The following is a 24,415-nucleotide window of genomic DNA, read 5'->3' as shown; positions in this document are numbered from 1 at the left end:
GTGGGAAAAGGGGTGAAGTTCGGCATGGAACAGGGAGATGAGTTGGAGTTTGGTTGCTAGCAATCGACAACCCAAAGGATGACGTCGATGGTTGAAGGGTTTTTCGCTGGCTGGTAGTGCCGGTTCAAACCCTAATTTACAGCCCCAGGCTGACTCGGGTATCAAGTTCCACCTGCAAGGCCCGGATTCTTCTTCCATGCAGCCGGCGGCGGAAGTGCCACCCTATCATTGGCCAGGTGTTATGCATCATCTCTGTTTTGTGTCATGCTGCTCAACCTGTCGGACCTGGGGATCGGCTTGGAACGATTAAACTGCATTGCTGATCCGGTATCAGAACAGGCTGTTGCTTGCCGGCGAAAAGTGTAAAGTGAAGCAGCCAGAGTTGAAGGTCATAAAATCTATTAACAACTCTTGTTACCAAAATTAAATACAAGAAATGTGTTGTGCAAGACATCGTGGGCCTCGTCATCGTTATCCAAGTAACAAAAGAGAGCCATTATTAGTTAAAACATATTGGAACATGAAGTGAAGAAAAAAAAAGAGGAAAAAAAGACAGAAAAACAAAAAAGATTAACGAAACTCCGTGTAAAGTACCCAAATGCCGGATATCGATCCTGTTCATCCCGTCCAAACTCTGTATCCGAAAGAAGATATGAAAGATAAGATCCTCAAAAACGCCGTGATTTCCCATGTTTCAATGTATTCGTGAGAGTGTGCAAGGAGGCAATGTTATCAAGAGCATACCGGAGTGAACGAGTTAATGAGAGTGTGACGCCTCACATTATGTTACTCGGGTTGCTCGGGGCCATACTAATAGACGGGAAGCTTTGAGTCGACCGAATGCTTTGTCTATCGGCACTCAGGCCCTTGGACGACTTCCTTTCTTTTGGAGGCCTTGCAACAAGGACCTGGGCGGGACAAACGACTATTTCTTCATCGCCATCGCCTTCATCGCTGCCTTTCTTGACAACCAAAGGGAAAAGGACCATGCGAACAACTGCACGCTGTGCTTCTAGCTCTTCATTCGATGTTGTTTCGCCACTGCGTTCGTTCATAAGAGCAGCATTAAAGTAGACTTTTCTGAGGAGTTCACCGTTGGTGTCGTATTCTGGCTGGAGGGGGGGTAACATGATGTATTCTGCACGTTGGGTGCGCATTTTGATTGAAAGATCGACTGCGGACCGCATCACGTTGCGAAGAGAATCCAGGACAGTTTTCTCTAATTCATGAGGGGGTGGAAGTAGTTTTGAGAGGGTGCGGTAGATTTCTTGGACCACAGCTTCGGTATCTTGTGAGCGAAGCTCTTTGAAAGAAGGCCGTTTGGAGAGAAGAGTCAAAGTAGTAGCTCGCCATTTGTGAACAGCATTTGGTGGACCGACCTCGGATAAGTGTTTCTCGAGGGTCTTCAGCTTCTGTCGTTGCTCTCTGTCCATTCCGAAGAGGTACCGCGTAAAGATGTACTCCCACATCATAGTCATGGCAACGGACATGAACACATCTCTTCGCCCAACACGATCGGAAAGGTAAGTATCGACATCGGTTCCATCAAGAATTGCATTCTCAAATCGGTCAACAATCTTCTCGTCGCGGAGGACACTGGTGGTGCGGCAAACGCGCATATCTGAGAATTTAGAGAACCTTAAGACCCACTGCTGGACGTGTTGACATAGTTTCTGACAGGCATTGTCGAAGTAATCCTCGTCGTGGAAGACAAGAATGTCATCCTTGGCTGAGGCCTGGATTTGTTCCTGAAGTTCCTTGATCTTGTCCTGGGCATCAGCTAAGTTGTCTCGCAGCAACTGGATTTCAGCGTCCTTATCTGCGAGCGCAGTGCCGACTTCATGCTTGACCATTTGCTCTAGGCCTGAGGATAATTGTGCGTATTGCGCACGAACCTTCTCCAGCTCTCGCTGCGACTTCTCCCATTCTTCCTTGTAGTTCGATTGGTTGCCACCGTCGAGGCCACGGGAGGCCGCATAGCTAGCATTGGCAGCAGCAAGCCCTTCGTTGACTTCTGTCAGCCTGGTAATCTCCTTCTTAAGCCAGTCTGAGGACTTCTGCAGCTGTTGTATCTCCAATTCCTTGTTTTGGATTGTCTGGTCACGTGCCTCTAGTGCGCGCGCATGTTGACGTTGAGCGACGGCATGGCTCTCAATTGCCTTTTCGGCGGCGGCTTTGGAGGAGCCTAGGAGGCGGTTTTCCGATACAAGCTGGTCAAGACGAGTTTCGAGCTCCTGGAGGCGCTGTAGACTGCGGCGCCGGCGCACACTGGGCGGGCGAGTAGGTGAGAGCGGCGGGGCACCCTGGACATCGCCCCATCCTTCCTATGGAGATGTGTTAGCGACAGAACTGGTTACTTGGAGCCATAGATGATGTCGTCAACTTACATAGACGTCGGCAGCCATGCCTCGCAGCGGCGCTTTGCCCTTGTCTGTGACTGGGTCATACGTTGAGGATGAAGGAAGTTGGCGCGCTTCTTCGTCTTCCTGATATTCCTGCTCCTCTTGCGAGAGGCTGGGAGACGGAGTGCGAGTTCTTCCGCGCCGGAAGTCACGTTCGCTCGCCGCTTTAAGGTCGGAGCTGCGGCGGCTCTTAACCCGACGTAGCTTGGGAGGAGTCGATTCAGGGGTGTAGACTGGGTTGACAGCCGGGGTCGCCCAGGTCTGTGGCTGGGCTTGCTGCTTCTTCTCAGGCCCGCGGCTAGCAGGGGCAGCGTCCGGGGTCAGCGGGGGGAAGGCTGGAGGGTTCTGGGCTTCGTACGGCGCGGATATAGCCGAGTGCTCCTCGATCGTTCCCAGCGGCGTCTTGGGAGGAGATACCGATCTAGAGACAGACCTTTCCCGTTCAGCCAGTCCGTAGGGTCCTCCGAAGAGAGATGGAGGTTCGAGAGATGGTCGAGCTTGCTCGGTGGCCTTAGGCGCAATATTCTTGGCCGTGGTTGGCCCTGAAATCTCCTTCTCAGGGGTAGAGAGGAGTGCGTGGGGAGTTGTGTCATCAGCGTGATCCAGTGGCTTGTCTGTTTCTATAGACTTGTGTAGATGCATTGGAGTAGGCGTAGATGGACGTTCTTCGCGCTGGTCGTGTATTTCATGGGTTGCTGGAGTCATATAGCCGAAGTCTCGAGTGGATGGTGACGAGTGGAATAACAGAGCCGACGAACGCTCCTTGGAGCTTGATTCAACTGAAAAAGGGTCGTCATTGTATTCACGTTTAGGAGTCGGTATCATTGCCTCGGGCTCAGCCATTGACTTGTCTAACACTTGGACATCCTCAGGCGCCTGGTTGACCGGCTTCATATCCGCGCCAGAAGTTTCATTCCCAGGGGCACCGATATCAAGAGCCTGAGAGATCGTCAAGTCTTCTGATGTACCGGTACCCTGCCGTGCTGCCTTGTCATCTCCAGGGTGTGGCTCATGTTTTCGCGGCCAGTCAGGCGCCTCTAATGATTCTAAGGATGCACGTTTATTAGCATGCTCAGGCTCAGGTGTCAGTAGCTGTGTTTTTGTGGTATCAGCGACTAGATCCTCAGAGAGTTGCATTTTGTTCTTTTTCTTGTTTTTCTTCACATTCTTGCTTGTCACTGAGGGTGAGATATCTTCTTCTGGTCCGCCCCCTGGGCCCGTTGTGGACAAAAAACTAGGCTCGTTGGATTTGACGAGCTCCTCTGGCTCCCTTGATAGCTCACGAGTCACTTCTGAGTGCCTTTCCCCTGCCTCAATCGTAGATTCGACGTTTCCTGGACGTTTTCCCTTAGCTTTGGTCTTCTTTCCTTTCCTCTTGGTGACATTAGGGAGAAATTCGGCTTCTGGTTCAAGAGCCTCCTCCCTTGCAGCATTTGGAGTTGTCGCAGTTACTTCAGTTGGAATTTTTGGTTCAAGAACAGATATGGGGGGCGGTAAGTTTTCGGGCTGTTCAGTTTCAACTACCGCTGGCTTTTCGTTTTTCTTGTTCTTGGGTTTATTTTCCTTTTCGTCCGTTGTAAGAAAAGCACTTTCATCCTCTGGAGGTGGCTTTGTTGAGGGCCCTGATTCAAACTCAGGTACAAGCTCAGACAATGGATCAGGGCTGTCTAGAGGATCCTGTTGAGGTATGGCTAGGTCTTGACTTCCTATATCTGTGGCCTCGGTCCATCCAAGGTCTTCTCCTACAAGACCCTTCGCTTTGGACTTTCCCTTCTCTTTACTTGGTACAGCCTCCTCCTCTGGCTGCTTTAGGGTCAGGCCAGTGGCAGGCTCGACTGATTCAGTCATTTCATGCTTTGCAGTTGATGGAGCTTGAAGCTCCTGTGTTTCAAACAACGGAGTCTCAGTCTCAGCCTTGTCTTTCTCGAGTGCCTTCCCCTTGCCTTTGGATTTCTTGCTCTTCTTCACCTTTTCCCCCTTCCCCTCTGTTGATGACCAGGTATTTTCACCTTGCAATGGGCCGATAGAAATGTCGTAAGGTACTGCCGTTTCTCCCTTGTCTGCTAACTGTGGGGGATTCTCGGTTTCCACCGGCGAAGCTCCCGTGTCCAAGGTGGGTTCTGTGCCTTGGGTTTCCTGTGATAGCGCCATGGCTGGCTCTTTTGCATCATGGAACCCACTTGTTGTTTGTTCGACTGAGGGCTCTGCACCCAAGTCTTTCATTGGCAGATCTTTATTGGTACTGTCATCCGCAGCTGCACTTTCCATGGCTACTGGTTGCGAGTCTTCCTTAAAGCCGCGATCAATCTCCATAGCCGAATCTATTACATTCTGGGATGTTTGATGGCTCGTGGGCACAACATTTGCGTCAATTTTCTCTCCAAAGGGCACGTCTTGGTCCGGTCCACGCTCTTCCACTGCTCCACCGCCAGAGACCAGTGTTTCCGCTGCTGATTGAGGGGCCCTGGTATCATGAATCTCGCTCATGCTCTCTCCCTTTGGTTTTTGTCCAGTTTCACCAGCGAAAGTTTCTACTGGTTTTTCTTCCGGAAGGTCATCACCTTTAAGAGCCGTATCTTCACTGAAGTCTCCAATTCCTGGTGTCATTGTCTTGGGGAGTACTGTGTGCTGAATTTCGGGGGTATCATTGATGACTTCATGGTCACCAGAAAGTTGAAGATCCAACGACGCCGTGTCCATCTCTCGTTCGTTGTTAACCTGAGCGTACGGAACAGTATTAGATACATTATCATGGATATGATCCCAGTCAATAGTTGGCCATACCTCATCCTCTTTAGGGCTTGCAGCCTCGCCAGCAACAGGCATATCAACGTCGGGACAGACAGGCGCATCGATGGTATGTGCTTCAATCTCTTTTTCTTCCGCAGCTTGGGCTTCAACATCACAACTCAAACCTCGAACATCCTTCTTTTTCTTTTTCTTATTTCTCTTAGAAGATTGACCGGATAAAACTGGCTGCTGAGCTGGTTCTTCCCTCACCAATTGTATTTCTAGTTCAGGATCTTTCAATTCGCCTGGGACATCTGTCTCCGTTTGAGAAGTAATCGTACCTTTAGTACGTTCCTTTTGTTTCTTTGATTTTTTTCTTGGTCCTGAGCCTTCATCCCATGTAGGTTTATGGCTGATCTCTGCCGCTGCTCCGACTGGCTCGGGCTCTGTTATGTTGTCGTCCACAAAAGGTGGAATAGGTAGAGTTACCATATCTTTTCCAGCAGAATCAACTGTCATGACCGTAGAAATGGGCTGTGTTTCCAATCCATGAGTTTTCTCGATACCGACTTCAGGTTCTTCTGTCGTTGGAGCATCATCAACTTTGTTGAAATCGGTGGTTTCGGTAATGTCAGCTGTGATTTTAGGGACATTTGGGGTAGAATTAACTGCTTCTACGTCCTCCTTGAAACCTGACTTGACGACATCAGCTGCAGCTCCGCGAGCTTTCTTTTTTGCAGCCTTTTGCTCCTTTTTCGAAAGCGTTCGCAGTGGCTCTTCCTTCATATCGGCAATGAGAGATTCTGGGGCGCTAGGTTCCTCAGGTAAAGTTTGCATTTTGATGTCTGGTAACTCAGGGGCAACAGCAGGTTCTCCCTCCAACACCACACCCTTTTTCTTTTTCTTCTTTTTCTCCTTCTTGGACATCTGACTTGTATCTCGGGCTGGGAGTTCATCAGACACAGTTGGAAGTTGAGGGATAGTCCTGAGCAGGACATCATCAGTGGTATGGCGATTTAAAGGGGTAGCTGCGGAATCATTGTCATCAGCTGGTGATTGTTCCGTGGATAGAAGGGCAAGGCCATGTTCTTCCGGTTTGGGTAGCTCGGTCGGTGTCTCTTGCATGGCATCAGAGATTTCGGCTTGGAACTGCTCTGGGGGCGGGTGTTCACAAATCTTCTCCGAAATTGTGAAATCAATCGGTCCAGTCTCTGGATTTTTGGTTTCATATTTGCTAACCTGGATTTCCTGATCCTTGATGGGTTCAGAATATGTTGTATCTACTGATGCTCCGGCCCCACGCAAGTCCACTAGCCTACCCTCGGCATCTGGTCTTGACGATAAGCTAATTGATGGAGGGATTGGTGTCGACTGATCCTGTAGTTCAGGTATTGAAGGTTCGGTAAGGGCATCTCCTAGACCAGTTGATGATAAGCCTTTACTCTTGTCAGATAGCGATTCATCGGCAGGATTCTCAGTGGCACTCTCTTGGATGTTTTCCATGATTTGATCATCGAGAGATGGCCCCGGTCCGGTGCTTTGAATCTCCATGGATGGTTTGATACCTTCTCGAGTCTTCTCAGGGGCCAGATGTTGTTCTGTGGTTTCTCCCACTGATTCCGGCAAGGAAACCATATCGGGCCTAGTGGCATCGTTAACTGGTGTTTCCATAAGCTTCTCCTCAACAATGGTTGCATCCTCGGGCTGGCCATCAACATTAGTTAGGGAGTGTGATGGCTTGGATTCCGATACAGCCAGGTCCGCGTCGGGAGCAGGAAGATTGTCTAAGGCGTCATTTCGTAGAGCATCCGAGGCATTTGTGGCGGTGTCAGGTTGTGTGAGAGGTTCCTCATCAAAGGGTAACGATCGTTGCTGGGATTCAAGGTCTGTAGGAGGGATTGCAGGCCCATTGTCAACCTGCGTAGGCGGAATTTCATCAGTCCAACAAGAAACTTCAGCCTTTTTCTTACTTTTGTTCTTCTTCTGAGATTTAGAGAGTTGAAATTCTTTACCGTCCTCGTCTGGATTGCCAGTCTCAACTTCACCGCCGTCTCCTTGTGGCTCAGTCATTCTGGGATCAGTGCGTCCGATATCCATTTCTACCATGCCTGGCTGGGTGGAAGCTACGTCGGTGGGCTGCTCCTTCGGGCCTTGGGATTTGCCTTCAATATTTTCCTGCGAGGGTTCAGCCGAAGATATAACTGCTGTGGTGGCAGTAGATTCGGTTGGAATTGAGGCCTCTGTCTCACATTCCCTCGGTATTTCAACCCCCTGGGGGGTTTGAGGCAGCTCATCTGTCCAACCCACAGATTGCTTCGATTTCTTGCCCTTTTTCCCTTTCTTCTTTTCCTTCGCAGTCAAAGGCTGCTCTAAAGGAGCTTCTGCCCGAGTGTTATCAACATCCTGCGCCTCCTGGGTCAAGAATTCGACTGACGTACTTTCCGAAGTCTCTGGGGCCTCCTCAGGCTTAGCTGAAAATTCTTCTCCCGCAGCTTGATCCTCCTGGCTCTTCTTTTTCTTTTTCTTCTTTTCCTTAGCTGAGAGAGGTTTCTCAGGAGTTTGCTCTTCTGGTACCGGCTCAGTGCTGAATGCGTCATCTAGGGCACTTTCACGAGAAACTGATTCCTCTTTGGCCACAGGCTCATCTTCCAAAGAAGTTGTTGCCTTCTCTTGCCTCTTCTCTTTCCTTTCCTTCGCAGTTAGAGGTTTGTCGATATGTTGCTCTGGCAAGTCGTTACCTATCGCTAGGGGCTCTTGAGTTGAGGGCTTGGCGGCAAGAGTTTCGGAAGGTTGCCCTGCCTCCTTGGGTATAGGTAGCTCTTCCAAATGTGGTGTCTCCTGGTCTTTTTCAATCCCCTGGTCCAGCAAAGGCTGCTTGGCATGGGTATCCGCGGAGTAAGGTAAACTTGTGTCTACCTCCAAGTCTTGTTCTTTCTGGGTTTCCACGGAGGGTGTATCAACAACCCCAGGCGTTGGTACTGGTTGAGATTCCTGCTCCAGAGACAATTTCTTTTGATGCTTCTTCAGCTTTTTCTTCTCCTTCGCAGTAAGAGGCTTTTCGATTGGCGTTTCTGGTACAGGCTGGTCCACAGTGTCTGCAGGGAGTTGATCAACAGTCGTTAGTGTTTCTATAACTTCAGTATCATCGTCTAGAGCTTTGGGTTGACCCTTCTTCTTCTTCTTTTTCTTCTTATCTTTAGGTGTGGAAGTCAACTCAATTGGCGGCTCCACAGAAGCTGTGTCCACAATGTCTGTTGATTGTTCTTCGTGAGATTCTACTGCATCACCCTTTTGGTTCTCAGCTGGTTGATCACTTTGGGGTTTGAGACAACTGTCATCCTCAAGTTCGGCGGATTCAACCTTTGGTTCAGAGCTTTCAATTTGAGATTGTTCCTGTACCTCGTGAGGGACAACGGGTGCAGCTTCTTGCTCTTCTTGAATGCTAACATGGTGGGCATCTAGTCGCTTGTCGTCTGTTGGTTCAGCGGGGAGTGGACCCCGGGGATCAGAAAGTTTGGGTTCTTGTTGGTTTTCATCTATAATGTCCTTAGGTTCAAGCTCTAGAACATCAGATGGGATGGATTTTGGCTGCTCGCCTTCCGCAGACTCCGTGACTTCAGGCCGTTTGTCCTGTAGAGTTGTACTGGGTTCACCCTCAATGGAATGGGAGTCCCCAGTTTGCTGGGTTTCTGGCTGCCTGTCCTGGAGAATATCAGTAGGTCCACCTTGTTGTGTTTTAGAAGAACCCGAGTCTACCGGTGTGTCTTCAACAAGCGCCATATTCTCGTACGGTTGGGACTCTGAAGGCATATCCTGGAGAGTTTGGGCGGAAGAATCTTCAATGGGGGCAGGTGGCTCCGTGTCTTGATGGCCGACATTCTGAGGCCTTGGAGTCTCCTCTTCCCGAGTTTGAAGATGTTTATCCACATGCAAATCCTCCTGAGCTTCGACATCCCGCAAGGTTTCCTTTGGAACATCTTTAAGAGGGTCTGCCCCTAAATCATTAACAGGAGCTCTGGACTCTGTGGCTTTTGGTTCCTCGTCGATGGATATTGATTGACCCTTCTTCTTCCTCTTCTTCTTCTTTTCCTTAGGGGCGAGAGGGGTATCAACAGGAACTTCTGAGGATGGAACGTCAACTGACCGCAGCTTGTCTCCTAATGGCTCGGTTAGCATGTCCTGCTGAACATTTACTTCGCTGTTTCCCAAAGTTTCAAGCGGTTCATCATCCCGCTGTTCTGCTGATTCGTCTTTATCGGGATCAGACGGCCCATCCCGCGGAGTCTCTATTGATGACTGTTGAATTAAAGATGACGATTCAACGGCTTGGGGTTCCTTGTCCAAAGACTGCGATTGACTCCTATTTTTCTTCTTTTTACCCTTTGCTTGTAGAGACTTATCACCAGACGCTTCCATTGGAAGTTCGTCGGAATTTGCTGGTTTCTCACCTGGGGGCTCTGATACCCCGGGCTTATCGGCAGGTGCAGGGGACTCTTCAATTGTTCCAGATGGCTCCTCGACTGAAGGTTGCGGCGTAGATTCAAAGGGCAAAGGCTGATGCAAAGTTGAAGATTCCAATGACCGGGGGTCAGTTTCCTGAAGATTTTCATTCTTGTGGGCTTCCAAGGCTTGTGGCCCTTCAAGTGTATCGTTAATCTCTGAAGCAGTTCTGGTTGATGGCTCCAAGGGCTGGTATCCCATTCTCGATCCGTCGACACCTAGTGGTTGCTCGGCTACTTGTTCCGAGGCCTGCGAATCCATTGGGATGTTGTCATTGGCTAGTCCTTGTTCATGCAAGGTTTCAATAGGCTCAGGCTCAGTTAGTAGCTTATCAACGACTGATGGTGCTTCAGCCAAAGGCTCAGAGACTTCAGTGTTCTGATGATCATCTTGGACCTCCAGTTGAACAGAGCCTTGAGCCTCAGTATCAACTTCAGGAACATCTGGCGGAGAGGATTTCTGAGCTGGCTGGGCTTCATCAATAGTTGATACACTGCGGTTCTTCTTGCGTTTTTTCCTTTCCTTGCTTGTTAATGCGTTTTCAACATGAGTTTCCACAGGGACGTCATTGGCATCCATTGGTAGACCGCCGACAGGTTCCGTGGGCTTTTCTTCGGCCGGGGGGCTTCCTAGGGTAGACGGCTCAGCCTCCAGAGTCATCGACGATTGCCCATCGGCAGGTTTGGTTTTCTCCAAACTCTGATCTTCATCTTTTAAAGATGGGACTTCCCGATTCTTTTTGCCCTTCTTCCCCTTTTTATCCTTCTTGGCTTTAGCAGGTTTAACTGCAGTTTCCCCAGTGGATGGAATGGTTTCTGCTTGCAATTTCGCTTCTTCACGAGGGAGATTGAATCGCATGGCTTCACTTCCTTCGGTGGCTTTGCTGATGTTAGAGTCTTCCTCGACAGCTCTTTCGTCCCTTACGTCTACCTGAGTAGGCACTTCGAGCTTAGCACCAGTCAACAATGTATCCTCTTTGGGCGGCTCTTCATCGACCGGAATGTCAACGAGGGCACCCTTCGGCTCTTCGAAGAGAACAGGAGTAACAATGGCCTTATCTACTGGCTGGTCTTGGCCGCTTTCTTCGGTAGCTGTTGTTTTATCATGAACCGCCAATGTGCTCTTTTCAGTCTCCTCTTCGACGTTGCTTGCCTCAGGAACAGTCTCATCTAGCGTACTGTCCAGCAATGCTTGCTTTTTCTTGTCCTTTTTCTTTTGCTTCTTGGACTGCTTCGACGTTGACCGCACATCTTGAGAGCTGTTGTCGCCAGGAATATGTGGTGGTGTATCATTGGCTATGCCTCCAGGTTCGGCCGCGTTAGCGTCATCGTTTGTTGACAAGGGTAAAGCCTCGGCACCTTTAGCACAGAGAGATCCCTCTTCAATGGACGGTTGCTCAACAGTCTCTTCATTCCGAGCGGCAGCTGGAGCCTCCTCCGTTTCATTAGATCTCACCGGTACTTCAAGTGATTCCGCAAGTGGCTGTTCCGTAGATGCTGATGCTTCAATGTTGTCAAGCGATGCAGAATTCTTGCGGTCCTTTTTGCCCTTTTTACCTTTCTTTTTCTTCTGCTTAGGCTCAGGCTCTGCAAGCTCCTCAGACTTAATGGCAGGGGTATAAGGTTCCGGCTCCTTGTCCGCCAGCTCATCCGGAAGTTCGTGCTTGGCTAGTGCATCCCCATCCCGGGCAGCGTCAAAGAACATGTCGGTACCACTGTGAATGCCCTTTTCGTCTACCAGATTTGCAGAAAATGGCGTTGGAACTATATCTTCTTTGAGCTTTGGAAGGAGCTGACCGTGGCCTGTAGTCGTTGGGAAATTTGATTCGTGACTTGCATCGCCCCCTGCAGCAGGTTCTGGGTCTTCATGTTGTCCTCTGTCCTCGCTCTCTATCTTGTGTATATCTGTATCTGCAAGACGCGGAGCAACTTCAGTTACCGGAGGTTCATGGGGGAATGAAGGGCCTGTAACACTTGAAATGCTATCTAGTAGAGCCGGTTCATTTGCGCTGCTTTCATTCGTTGTTTCAAGAAGATCGGCTTCCTCTGCACTAGGAAGGGGGAGTGGTATATCTTGCGGGTTCTGCTCGGGACTGAGAGGCAGAGACGCCGAATTATCTTTCGGATGGTCATTTATTTGCGCCATGGTTGCTGCAGTAGGCTCTTGTTCATCAAGAACAAAGTTGAGAGCATCGATTTCTTCAAGATCTGCAACTGGTAAAGGAACATCTTCAGCTGAAACTTCCCCAGAGACGGTATCTTCTTTAGGGTCCTTTTCTGTATCAGGAAGATTTGCCATTGGAGGGATGGCATCTACGATACCAGGGCGGGCATGTTGCAATTGAGAATGGATGTCAGGTACTGAATCGATCACCATGTCGTCTAACTGAGCGCCCGCTACTTCTCTTGTAGGATTCCCCAAGCCTTCGTCCTGCGTGATGGCGAAGTTATCCTTCCGGGTAGAAATACTAGCCGAAGATTCATTGGATTCCTGACTTGGCCCTTCAACAGAATCTATCGCAGACTTGTTTTTGCGTCCTTTCTTATTTTTGCCCTTCTTAGGTTTATTGGCGACTGGTCCAGCAACTGGGTCTTCTTTTACGGATACCAAGCTGCTTTCTTCGCCAATACCAGTAGAGAAGGCTGGCTCCTCGCTTGGGACCTGATCAGTGGCCGTAGATGAGGTGGTATCGGTCGAGATATTTAGAGGGGCCTTTTCTACTGTCTGATTCCCGGAAACAGGTTCAGCAGCTGATTCAGGAGCTGGTTCTGCGACAGGACGAACCTCAGGTTCTACAGATTGGGCAGCAGAAGTAGGCTCTGCATCAAGGTTCTTTTTCTTCTTTTTCTTGTTCTTTTTAGATTTCGATGGTGCTGGGACTTCAGTCATATCATCAGGTTCCTTGGCTTTTTCGGATGGAAGCTCAAGTTCAGAATCATTGATACTTCCAGCACTAGGTTTCAGTTCCCCTCCAAAGCTGTCATCTTTTGTTACGGTCATCACAGATTCAGAATCTGTATCTTTGGAAATGCTACCTTCATCAGGAACGCCATAGGCGGAAACCGCGGTAGCTGGAGGGAGAAGGGTAACTGCTCCATGAGGCTCGGAATCGTCTGCTAACTGAGTAGGTGTAATTGGTGAGTTGAAGTCTTTTTGATAAGATGGGCTCATAGGTGCCTGGCTACTGGCATCTACAAAGTGATCCTCATCAACAGATTCATATTCACTAGCCTCACTCGCACGATATGTTGGCGAAAGCTGAGTTGGCGTGGCATGGCCTGAGTCTGGAACCGCCGAGATCATGGCAGGGATATTGGCTGGGAATTCATCAAGTTCACGATGTGTCGGCCGGGGAGTAGACGAACGATCGATATCCTCCACTAGCTCCTCCGTTTCCTCTCCCTGCTCAGCAGTAGGAGTAGACGGGCGGCTATCAGGAAGCGGAGGGAGGTGTTCAAGGGAGATCGTTTCTGATCGAGTTTCTGCTGGGATTTCTGCTGCTTCTACTTCAGGCTCACGATAAGAGGTTGACTGCACATCCTGGTTGACTTCAGGGGTGATATCCAACTCACGAGATTTAGGGTCTTCGTGGACTGGAGACTCAGGTAGAGGTGGTAGGTTCTGAAGATCCGTAACCTCGAGTTCCTGGACCCTATTGTCAGGAATAACTGTGCCATCCGAAGATTGTGGAACATCGCTCAATGCGGATCGAGACGACATCGGACCCTCCAGGAGCTCAGACGGGGAATGGAACTCATATTTCGGCTTCTCCTTTGGCTTCCGGTCCTGGGGTCTGAAGGAATGCGCAGTCGGGGTGGCTTGCTGAGAACCTAGGATATCTACGTCAAAAGAAGAGTCGTTAGTAGCAACATGCAATGATGGTCGGCGTCTTGGGGTTGAGAATATATCCATAGATTCATTGTCTTCAAGCGCTTTGGCCCGTAAATCTTCGACCGACGACATTCGAGACGTAGATTTACTAGAGGGAAGTGATGGGTATGTCTCTTCTTCAGGCAGTTCCGTTTTGCTGGTATGCCGTTCGACAAGCCATAATGGTCTAAACTCACGATTCGTCTTGAATTCGGTGGACTTTGGTCGCTTGTGTCCAGATTTAGGCCTGCTCGGAGAAACCTGGCCATCATGAGCTCCTCTATCAGGGGTTGATGGTGGTCGGCGGAGCTGAATGGGAATTGCAGTGGGGGAGCTGTTCGGGTCTCCAAAATTGAACCCTCCCCGCCATGATATTCGCTTTGCGGTACCCGGGGGGGATCGTGACCGGGATGAAGGTCTGCTATGGGACTGTGTAGGCAAATCAACTATTTTCTCCCCAGGCAAGGGAGTAACAGAACGGCTTCGGCCACGAGACGGCAGGTTTAGCGGCAGAGGAAAGGTAGATATTGGGGCCGAGACGCTATCAAATGCTTTCTCAGCAGCGGCAGTGGGAGCTTGCTCCAAAGTAGCAGCAGGCACAGAAGTTATTCCCGGGCTATCATCTAAAAAAGGCCCGGGGGGCTGCTCTTTCTCTAGAGTGTCGTTCTTTGCTTGTCTACTGGTGTCATATCGATTCTTGTCCTGAGAGTTCCTGTCAGCAAAGAGGGAAAGAATGGCATTATTAAGAGAAAAAAAGAACCTATTAGTAGTTACATACTTCATCATCACTTGCTTTTCCAGATTCGACTATCTGCTCATATCGATTTTTACGGTCTTTCTTCCGATCTTTACTTTTCTGCCTTTGTTGATTGTCAATATCTGCGTCATCTGCGTTTACTGGTTCAATATCTCGTGATGCCGGCAAGTCATTGTCGTCAGCTTTGATGGCATCTTCATCGGCATGGCGATCTTTCTTCGACTTCTTCTTCTTTGAGCTTGTTGAAACTTCTGATGGCGGAGGTGATCGGTCCCTTTCGTGCGTGGAACTCTTTTTGTCCGCAGATGAAGAAGAGCCGAATAGTCCAAAGAAACCCCGAGACTTATCACTACCTTTTGCGGAATCCTTTGCTGCCTCTGACTTGGCCCGAGAGACTACGGATACATTGTCGTCATCTGGCTTGGAAGTGTCGCCAACCTCTGACCGAGAATCGATGAGTTCAGCATATCGTTTTGAGCGCCGCTTTGATTTGGACTTCCCCCTTTCTAGCCCAACAATGTCGGGAACAGACGTGGCAGTGCTAGACTCGACGTTCCGATCAACGGGTTCGTCTATCTCAATTTTATGCGTAGAAGGTCCTGCTGTCTCGCTTGCGACAGAGCTAGGTTCATCAGCAGTTCCCTGTTTGCTCTTCCCTTTTGATTTCTTCTTGGATTTCTCAGCGGTTGCAAGCTCAGGTTCGTCCGCTGGACCCTTGTCTGCAGGAACAGAAGGCTTATCCTTTCCACCAACAGGACCAATATCAGCCCATACATCCTCAAAATCCCCTGGCATTGAAGTATGGGGTTTATTATCCGGTAATTGACCGCCGAACTCGCGAGCTGGAGAGCTTATATCCACTGGTTTAGTCGAGCTGTCGCGAGGCCGTATATCCTCCTCTGCATCTTGCCATGTCTCTCTGTCATTTCCAGGCACTTCTTCACGCTCATTTACCATTCCCTTGGAAGAAAGGTCACGATAGGCCTTATTCTGTTTATCATCTACATCAAACAAATCTCGACTGGCGGCCTTTGGCTCGTTAATGTTGTCAGACCTTACTTTTCGGTCCGCTTCAGCAGACTTTGATGGAGTAATGGCAGGCTGTTCTTCCCAATCTAGTTCAAGGTCCTTCTCGCCAGTATCCCGGCTCTTCTTCTGCGCAGCTTTCTGTTTCTTCCTGTCTTTCTTGCTGAGCTTTGCAGCTGTGGTTTCGGGCGCTGGAGAGCTGTCGGCATCTTTAGATGGCAGATCTTGCATGTCTCGAGCAAAAGTACCTTGACGGGCTTCACTCGGAGATTCTTCTATTTGACGGGCAGGGACAGCCTGCACTTCCTCCTTACTGGCTAGCGGAAGTGGCTCCTGCTCAGAAACGTGATGGGCATAGGATACTGGAGCTTCCTTCTGCATATCCCTATGACCACCCTCTGACCTAGGAGGTGAGGCACGGCGATGATAAGCGGGATTGTCGGTGACAATAGAGGGGTCAAACCCTGACATAGCTGTGCCGGCAGCAAGTGTAGCAGCAAAATCGATGTCATCCCCAAACTCACCAGGCATATGGTGAGGCGGCGAGGGAATTTCGGGGCTGGGTGGGAGTTCTCGAGTCCCAGCCTTGGAAGGGATAACTTCCATATCCCCATCGCTACTCAGTTTCTTTGCCGCTCCAGGAACACCAGAAAGAGGGGGTTCGGAGGCTGCAATATGTCCAGCTTTTTTATTCCGTACACTATCATGGGTAGTATCATCCCGATCTTCCTGAGCAGCAGCTTGTTCAGGGACAGTCACAATGGGATCGGCAACTGGGAGGTCCTTTGTCTCACCACTATGGCTCAGAACAGAACCAGTCCTACTTTGAGGTGGCGTAGGCTCAATGAGGTTCAGGTGAGGAACTGGCCAGGGCAGGTTTGTTCGCTTGGTTGATTCAGCCCTCGTCAGCTCGGTATCAAGTGGGCTAGATCGAGGCTCGATAACACGAAATTTTGCTGCCCCGGGTTTGGGTACTGGCGTTGATTCGGGGGCTGACTCTGCGCTGGATTCACGGCGAAGCTCTGGAGGTGCGAAATAGGTCGCATAGTTCTCATAAGTTGGCTTGGTCTTGGGGTTTGGAAGCGGCTTCTCAGTTAGTTCTCCGGGTTCCTCAACGAAGCGGCGGTCAGGCGAATCAAATCGTTGTCTGGAGACGGCTGATGATCCAGCCTCAGATTCAGAATAGCCGCGGCGTTCTTTGCGGCGCTCCTCCCTTTTGCGCTTCTTTTCATCAATTATGCGATCAGCCGCAACAGCGGCAGCACCGGAGAGGACGGGAAAGGCAACCCTAGCAGGCATAGACCATGATTCTGCATCTTTGTCACTAAGAGGCTCCTCGAACTTTTCATCAGGAAGTGGCGGGGAGATCTCAGGACGATGAAGTCGTTTGGACTTGGATATCCGGCTCTCTGGATCTGATGCTGGTTCTTCATCTCGCTGGTAGCGTCTGGCCGCTTTTTCACCTTCCAGCTCTAGCTGGCGCATCTCCTTGTCTTGCTGCTCCTTGGTCAAGTCAAAATGGACGCCTTTTCCTGCGGAGCTGCGCTTAGATAGATCTGATGGAGTGACATAAGTGTAGTGGTCTTCCAAGGCAGGGGAAGAGTTTCTTCTTCTTCGTTCTGCTTTCTTCATAGATATGTCGCTATCATCCCTTGCTTTTCTAGACCGGTCCACTTTCACATTGTCCGCCAGTGGCCCTTGGTCGGGTTTACCTGGTAACGAAACAGGTGGAGGTGGCATAATTTGATTCTGCCGATGCTGTACTGGGCCTGCATCACTGTAGGAGTCGTGCTGCTCTCGATTACTCTGAGCTGACGATATATCCTTGGGCTTGGATACATCAGCTGTAGCAGGTCCCTTGGAATCCTTTAAGGGGTGGTCATTATAGTACTCGTGGGCTGTTCCTATCAACGCCGCGCCCGCCACAGTACCTGCCACAGCAGGGGCAATTTCCTTGAAGGTAGGCTTGGGCTTTTTGATTGCATGGTCCCCCTGGGTGTAGAATGAGTCAGATATGGGGGCTACCGGCTTTGGCTGGCCAAGTTCCGTATTCTCCGAGTGAGAAATGAGCATTGGCTTGGTTGTGTCAAAAGCTGATGGGCCACCAGTTGAATTGCGTCCATCACGGTACGGCGTCGACGATTGTTCAGAAGCTGGGATAGGGTCGACATTCTGCATGGACGGGAGGCTGTAGGTACTAGATGGTGGAGCAAACGAGGCCTGGGAGTTCCGTCCATAGCCATCCTGTTTATTGGGGTATTCCAGGGGTTGCGATACCTTCTTCTTCTTCTTTGAAGAACCCCATCGCCATCGCCACTTTGAAGTTCCAGAGTCAGATGTAAAGGAATCTCGGCTGTTAGATGATGGCCCTCCATATGCCAGGCCAGAATCAGCAGAGGATGATTCATCAGACACAGATTCCCAAACATTATCGGTAGGTGCTTCGTGTTTGGATTTTCGCTCCTTGACTGCAATCAGACCATGATGCTTTCTCCCATTTGCAATTGATGCTGAAGCTGCAAGCCCAGCAGCAGTGGCACCCAGGCCTATAAGCTTATGATCGATATCCTCGTCCCGCTTCCGGCCTTTCCCTTTTTTTGGAGTCCGCGACTTAAGAAAGCCAGAACCAAACGCAAGGTCAGCATCATCTGAAGATGAATATGTTGATCCAAGGCCAAACAAATTCCGCTGTTTCTTGCGCGGGCCGGTTCGGCCCATTCGGCTCTTCTCTGATGGTGCGCTAAAGAAGTTTGAAAAGCTTGCCAGTCCCTTGTTGGCCGAAGGGCGAGAGATATCAATCATGGAGGAGCTAGAAGAGGAAGAGTAACGTCTTCGAGATTTTCTAGGTGATCTGCTCCGGTTGCCAGCACGTACCCGTCTCTCTTTACGTGCATGGCTGGCTGATGACATGGCTGCAGCAGTACCAAGTGCACCAGCTGCAATGGCGGCAGTCTTCAGGCCAGATCTGCCAGACTTGCTATCACTTGATGATGACCGTGATCGATCCCGGCGTCGGTGTCCTTCAGATTTAGATCTTGAATGGGCTGACATGGACGGCTTGGAAACATCACTCCGGGAACCATATCTGTCTAGTTTCTGTCCACCACCAATTGTAGACGGTGGATGAGAATATTCCGAGACAGTAGTCTGCCCATAAGAAGGTGCTCCCCTCCCTCCCACGCTTGAGGAGGACGATGATTTTGGGCGTCGAATGGATGGAGAGCGATCACGGCGGTCCTTCTTACCTTTGTCCCAGAGAGACTTGCCTACATATGCAGCCAGGCCAGCAGCCAACCAAGACTTGCGGTTCGAGCTCTTGTGATGGCCTTCTTCTTCAGAGGAACCATATCGGCTCAGCTTATCGACTCTGGATCGGCCGCCAAAGCTGTCATTGGATGGCCTCCGGCGGTATCGATTATGCTTGCGTGGCGCATCTCGAGAGGTCGTTCCTGGCTCGAAGCAGTACCTACAGGTTCCAGTGATTTCAGAGTATTCTTCGTACAGTGCCACGCCTTCAGGATCTCGCCAAAAGTCAACGAACTTTCTTAGGGGGCCTTGTTGGCGTCTTTGATAGGCAAGATTTCCCTGCTGAAAGCCTCCATTATAATTCTGTTGTTGGCTGTGAGAGTACGGTATTTGCTGGCCATTACCGTGTGAATTGTGGTGTGAATTGTGATAAGCATTTGCTGCCAGACCTGCTGCAGCTGCAATGCCTGCCGTCGCTCCAAGGGCGGCAAGGCCCCCGTGCGATGAAGACGAATGGTGTTGAGGCCGGTCATCCGGGTGTCCAGATGGTGCATAATTGGTTGGAGATTCATGGTAGCTGCCTGGAAGGGTGTTAGATGGTGCATTAGGCAGCGAGTTGGAGGGCATATCGGCCGGCATACTTCCTGGCATAGTTGGTGATGTGTTTGGGGGTCCGCTGGACGGTGATCCTCCGGACATGGCTGAATTTATTCCGTAGCCAGCTGCCCCGGCGGCCATACCGCCCAGTGCTGCAGTGCCAGTGCCATGCTGAGGCGGTGGTCCGGATGGTCCAGCTTCGTGCTGATCGAATTGGGGTATTGGCATTGGAGGAGGACCGTATTCAGGCCCAGAAGGTGAGATAGCACTGGATGTGAATCCTGGTTGATTCGGAACCGACTGGCCCTGGTCTCCATAATATTCGGCCGCTGAACCTATCAAAGGCGGTTGCTGAGAACTATCTGCAGGGGGATAGGAGCCCGATGTAGGTGGAGGATAACGATACGATGATTGCGGTATACCCTCAGGACCTGAAGTTGTAGGTAGCGGATAGGTGGTATCAGTATGGTACAAGGGAGACCGCGAGCTCTCAGGACCAGGAGCTGCAGTTCTACGGCGGCCCGCGGGTTCAATTGGCCGTTGGCCTTCGGGGATGGCTCGGTCATCTAGAGTCCTGCTGCGTCGTTCCGAGCGAGTAGCTGGTTCGTATCTATCATCAGCACTTGGTTCATCATATCGACGACTGCTTCTGTTTCGTCTGTCGTCGTCGTCGTCGTTATATCGGTCTCGCGAGCGTTGTCGCGGTTCACCCCAATATAAATCTCTATCACGACGTGAAGAATCTCGTAAGTCAGAGCCTACCGCGGAAGGGGCATCATCACGATATCTCAGCTCCTCCGGGTATGTCTCCCTCTCGCGACGCCGTGGATCTCGCGAGTCTTGGTCCAGCATCGAATCGTCATCACCATGACCTCTTCTGCGAGCCCTTCTTTCTTTATAATGGTCATTAGGGTCGTCGCCAAAAGTGCTCCTCTCACCATCCAGCGTCCGCGACGGAGCTTCAGACGCTATCTCGCTAGGAGCAATGATAGAACGTGCGCCATCGTCATCGTCCTCATACCGTCGCGAGGACCGTCTTGAGCTCGAATGCCTGTCCGCGTCACGATCGTCACTTCGTGAGGACTTGTGCTTCGAGGAAGAAGAATGATGGCGAGACGATTTACGATGGTGAGAGTGTGATGAGGATTTGGAACGGCTGTCGTCGTCGTCGTCGCGATCTCGACGATGTCTATGGCGGCTCGAGTCAGACGATCGAGTCCTCGACTGGGTTCCCAGAAGACTCTTAAACATCTTGCTCGTGAATTGGGGCCGGCCACTGGACGAGACAGCCTGGGGGAAAGGAGTGTGGGTTGGTAGGTCAGTTGGCTGGTGTGTGGTGAGAGCGAGGGAGTCCGCGAGAGAAGAGGCCGTCGTTTTCTGCTGGGTGTTTTGTTTACCCGGCTAGGCAAAGCTGGTTGTCTGGTGGCTGGTAAAACGGTAAACAAGACCTTCCTGACCCACGGCTGAGCCCCGGGAAGAAACCGTGGTTGGCTGCCCGCGATAGCCCGGCAGGGGGTGAAGCTAGGTGGCGCTGCTGCGATCGATCCCAACCGGAAGGCGAAAAGCAGCACACAGATCAAGAGGTTATCCCAGCAGTTTCGCTGGAAGACGCTGAGCAAAAGAGCGCTGGAAGCCGTAAATGAAAAGGTCTTCAGTTCAAGCAGCCGTTGGGTGTGGTTGATAATAGTTATTAAATAGTGTCTTCGTCACTTTTGCAGGTAAGAGAGTCGTATACGGTCGTAAAGGTTCGTTCCGGGTCGTCAGGTCGTTAAACGTCGCAGTGGTCGTGATAATAGTACAGCAGTCAAATAAGACATCCTTCTCAAATCATCGGCCGCTAAAAGAGATGACGCGCAGATGGCGCAGGAGAGGGCGATGATGGAAGATGGCCGTGGAGTCGTGGAGTCGCGAAGTAGTTAGGCAGAAGAATCAAGCTTGCGTGTTGCGCTGAAGGTCGCACTCTTTTTTTATGCTGCACGTTGCACATGACCTGGATAACGGGCAGGGTGGTTGTTGCCACTAGGATGTGAATGAGCATGCAAGTATTCGGGCACTTATCTACTTGGATATGGAGGGAGAGGCAGGTAGACAGCAAGTTGGTCAGAGAGAGTCGCAGTGTGCGCTGGAATTATCCTACCAATTCAGAAGCGTCGTGAGGCATAACCAATTATCAAAAGAACCAAAGTATATACAAGAAAGGCAAACTGCAAAAAGGGAAACAAATTCATCCAAAATGTATAAAGCTAGCTGATCTCCCGGTCAAGTGCAGTGGCTCGTCCGTGTTGACATTTCGCATCTATCCCTAATGAAATTCTGAAGCCAGAACGGCAAGGAGTGTATGTTCTCAGCAAAGAACCCAGTAGAGCCGGGCAGTATAACCCTTCCGCTTGATCCTGTTAATATCTGTTCAACTGTCCGCTCCGCCACCGTGTCAGGGTGAAGAAGTGGATGGAACCATGTATCTTCAGATGACATGCCGTCTATAAGGCTGGTCTTGCAGAATCCCGGTTCAATCACCACAGTCCGTATCTTGGGGGCCTTGTACCGTATCTTCAACTCGGAGGCAATGCCTTCATGGAAAGCCAGTGCTGCGGCCTTAGTCCCCGCATAGTCAACCATGCTGGCACACGCAACGTGCGAAGCTTGCGAGGCAACAGTCACCAGCATCCCGTGGTTGTGGCGGATCAAGCTTGGTAGGAACTCCCGCGCCATTACATAGTGCGAGAGTGTGTTCACCTCGAAAGCGAGTCTCGTCTCAGCCTCTGTGCCTTTGAGTAATGGTCGTGTTCTCAGTATGCCGGCATTGTTAACGATGATAGTTGGTTCGCCAATGTCTGCGCGGATTGCCGCTGCTGTCTCTGCAACAGCCGCAGAGGAGGTAATGTCACACTTATAGAAAGTGACGTTTGGTGGTGTATGGTATTTAGGCTCCTGTACGTCAAGAACCACAACCTTGAGGCCACGTCGAGCAAGCAGAAGGGCAATCCGCTGTCCGATTCCATCACTTCCTCCGGTTACCAAGGCGATCTCACGCCTCCAGACAAACTCGTCAGACGTCCAGTTGTTCAAGGCTCGACGGTTGAGGAACCCATTGACGATCCTGAGCAGGCCAATTGAGGCCAGCGCTTTCAGTGCAGTAAACACACTAGGCCGGTCAGCAATCAAGCTTCTTCCCTGGGAGGTGTAGCCAGCGAATAACAGTAGTGGTATCGTTGCTTGCGGTGCGAGAACAGTCGAGGACAGAATGCGCCCAATGACATCCGCCGTGAAGCCTGAGTTCCTGTTAGTTGACTGTGGCACTAAGCGGCCATTTTGCTTGGGGCGAGAGCCTGCTTCGTACCTTCACGCGACAGCCATCCTTTATGGGGTGAGATGCTCATGGTGCCTATCTTACTGACGGTCGCCAACAGGCCTGGCAGGTTGAAGCAACTTAACTTCCCTTCGTCGAGCAGCAGACAAAAGCTCTATATACGCCTCGACATGTGCTCCACCGGTTCCCCCCAGAGCACATGCTCATCGCCTTCCCGCAAATACGGAGAAAGTAACGAGTTAGCTAGTTAGCTAGCCAGCCAAACCTCGAAAGTCAAGCTTCGACTCTAGTCGGCCGACCAGGTCTGCGTGTCGAAACAGCTCTTGAGTTACACCACCTGTCCGTTGAAGATGCGAGCTTCTATCCATATAGTTAGTGCCGAGATTGTTCTTAGCTGCACATGGTAATTCTTTCCGGTTCCCATCATTCCCAAGATAGACGCCTCCAGCCACCGCACCGTCCTCGGGCTGTTTGTGCAGGCCGTACGGAGTGTACTCTGGGGTTGACATCTTTCCTGTCGTCCAGCAATCGTTAATACGAGGTAACGAGGTCGATCGATCCCACTCTTGAACCTCGGTAGCTCTTTTTACTAGTCAAGGGCAAGATGACGCCCCCGAGGCGTCCCCTGACTCTCGCTTTCTCGTCCGACTCCGACTCAGCGAGCCACGGCAGCGTTTCCCAGGGTTGTCCTGGCCTTCGAACCATGGACGACGTCAAAGTTTCTCTTCCGAGCTTTTTGGAAGTTCGCCGATAACCAGCATCACGTGATGCTATCCCTGGAGCCTCCGTTCAATTTTGGTCAATTTTGGTCAATTTTGGCTGCAGCAAACAACAATTTGATACCCCTAGGTCTTAACTACTATAATCTTTGGATGACCCTTGATGGTCGTTTTACCACTATATCTCTTTCCCGTTTCTTAGGACCAGGTAATCACAAAGCTAGTTAACTAGTTTACTTGCGGAGTACTCTAAACGCTCTTTCAGTGCCATTGACCTCTAAGGATTCTAGGGTACTATGAGCAACCACCCCTGGAAATGGCTTCAGATATCCCTCAGGAAGACTTTCATAATAGGGACATCGTCAAGGATCTTCTTTGGAAAATATTTTTTGTGTTCTCGGGTGTAATACTGCAGATGTTTTTCTGAGCGGAAAAGATGCGGCTCGTCACCACGGCGCTGGCTCTCGATCCAGTCCACCAAATTAATATGGATGCGTCTAAGGGCCTATATTGGCATTAGCTTACTCTCACCCATATAACCAGCAGTTATTCTTATGAGAAGCTTGAGTACATCTTGATGGATGGGAATTCTTACCTTCTTACATGCCACGATGGACGCCGGAGTTTCGTTCAAATATCTCTCACACAACAGCTTCAAGTTAGAAAGTTTGTCACCATGTTCGTCTACGATCTGATAAACATGGTATGCAAACTCCTCCCTAAGGCACTTTTCCCACTGGCGCGGATATTTTTGGTTCTTCTTAGTCCAGCCCTGACGATTGGCAAGACGTCCGAATTCGATTCGTAAAGAGTTATTATCGTTGTGCTGGAAGTTGGGATCGCGCTTCTGAAAATATTGGGAGTGCGGCATGGTTGTTCTACTTTGGCCGGTGCCCTGACTAGAATTAGTTAGACCTTTGTATGCTTCAAGCACAACTACTACACGTAACGATGTTTTAACTTGCAGATACTCTCTCTGCTAACTTTGCCTGAGCTCTGACGCGGCTCAAAGTACTCAATCGAGATTGATGGCGACGGTTGGATGCAATAATGGCAAAGAGGAACAGGATGTGGAAAGTAAAAGTTTACGTTCATTCCACTATTTATACCCACTATTGTATACTTTTCCGGAGATTTCCGTGCACTAGAATGCTGCAGAGTTATATACCCACGGCAACTATCTGAAAAATAACTAGGCCGAAGCCAAGGGGTTTTGATACATAGGAAGTAAAACCAATTGCCATGGCCTTGACATCTG

General features: G+C 50.3%; 3 protein-coding genes across 3 annotated transcripts; all 3 read right to left on the bottom strand.

Annotated features, from left to right (window-relative positions):
• Nucleotides 1-776: 776 nt before the first annotated feature.
• ARB_07716 (involucrin repeat protein) lies at nt 777-20,379 on the bottom strand (the record flags this gene model as incomplete). The annotated part of the gene is made up of 3 exons (XM_003013950.1): nt 777-2,324; nt 2,388-14,204; nt 14,281-20,379. 3 exons carry the CDS (start codon nt 20,377-20,379, stop codon nt 777-779), a joined length of 19,464 nt encoding a protein of 6,487 aa, XP_003013996.1.
• A 1,008-nt stretch (nt 20,380-21,387) lies between these two features.
• Nucleotides 21,388-22,947, bottom strand: ARB_07715 (short-chain dehydrogenase/reductase 2, putative; the record flags this gene model as incomplete). The annotated part of the gene is made up of 3 exons (XM_003013949.1): nt 21,388-22,408; nt 22,523-22,592; nt 22,704-22,947. 3 exons carry the CDS (start codon nt 22,945-22,947, stop codon nt 21,388-21,390), a joined length of 1,335 nt encoding a protein of 444 aa, XP_003013995.1.
• Nucleotides 22,948-23,479: 532 nt separating this feature from the next.
• ARB_07714 (uncharacterized protein) lies at nt 23,480-24,028 on the bottom strand (the record flags this gene model as incomplete). The annotated part of the gene is made up of 2 exons (XM_003013948.1): nt 23,480-23,662; nt 23,753-24,028. 2 exons carry the CDS (start codon nt 24,026-24,028, stop codon nt 23,480-23,482), a joined length of 459 nt encoding a protein of 152 aa, XP_003013994.1.
• Nucleotides 24,029-24,415: the final 387 nt, after the last annotated feature.

Source organism: Trichophyton benhamiae, assembly GCF_000151125.1.
Source record: "Trichophyton benhamiae CBS 112371 chromosome Unknown Abenha-G-c-312d04.f1, whole genome shotgun sequence".
Classification (NCBI taxonomy): Eukaryota; Fungi; Ascomycota; class Eurotiomycetes; order Onygenales; family Arthrodermataceae; genus Trichophyton; species Trichophyton benhamiae.
This window is presented reverse-complemented; position numbering and strand designations above follow the sequence as displayed.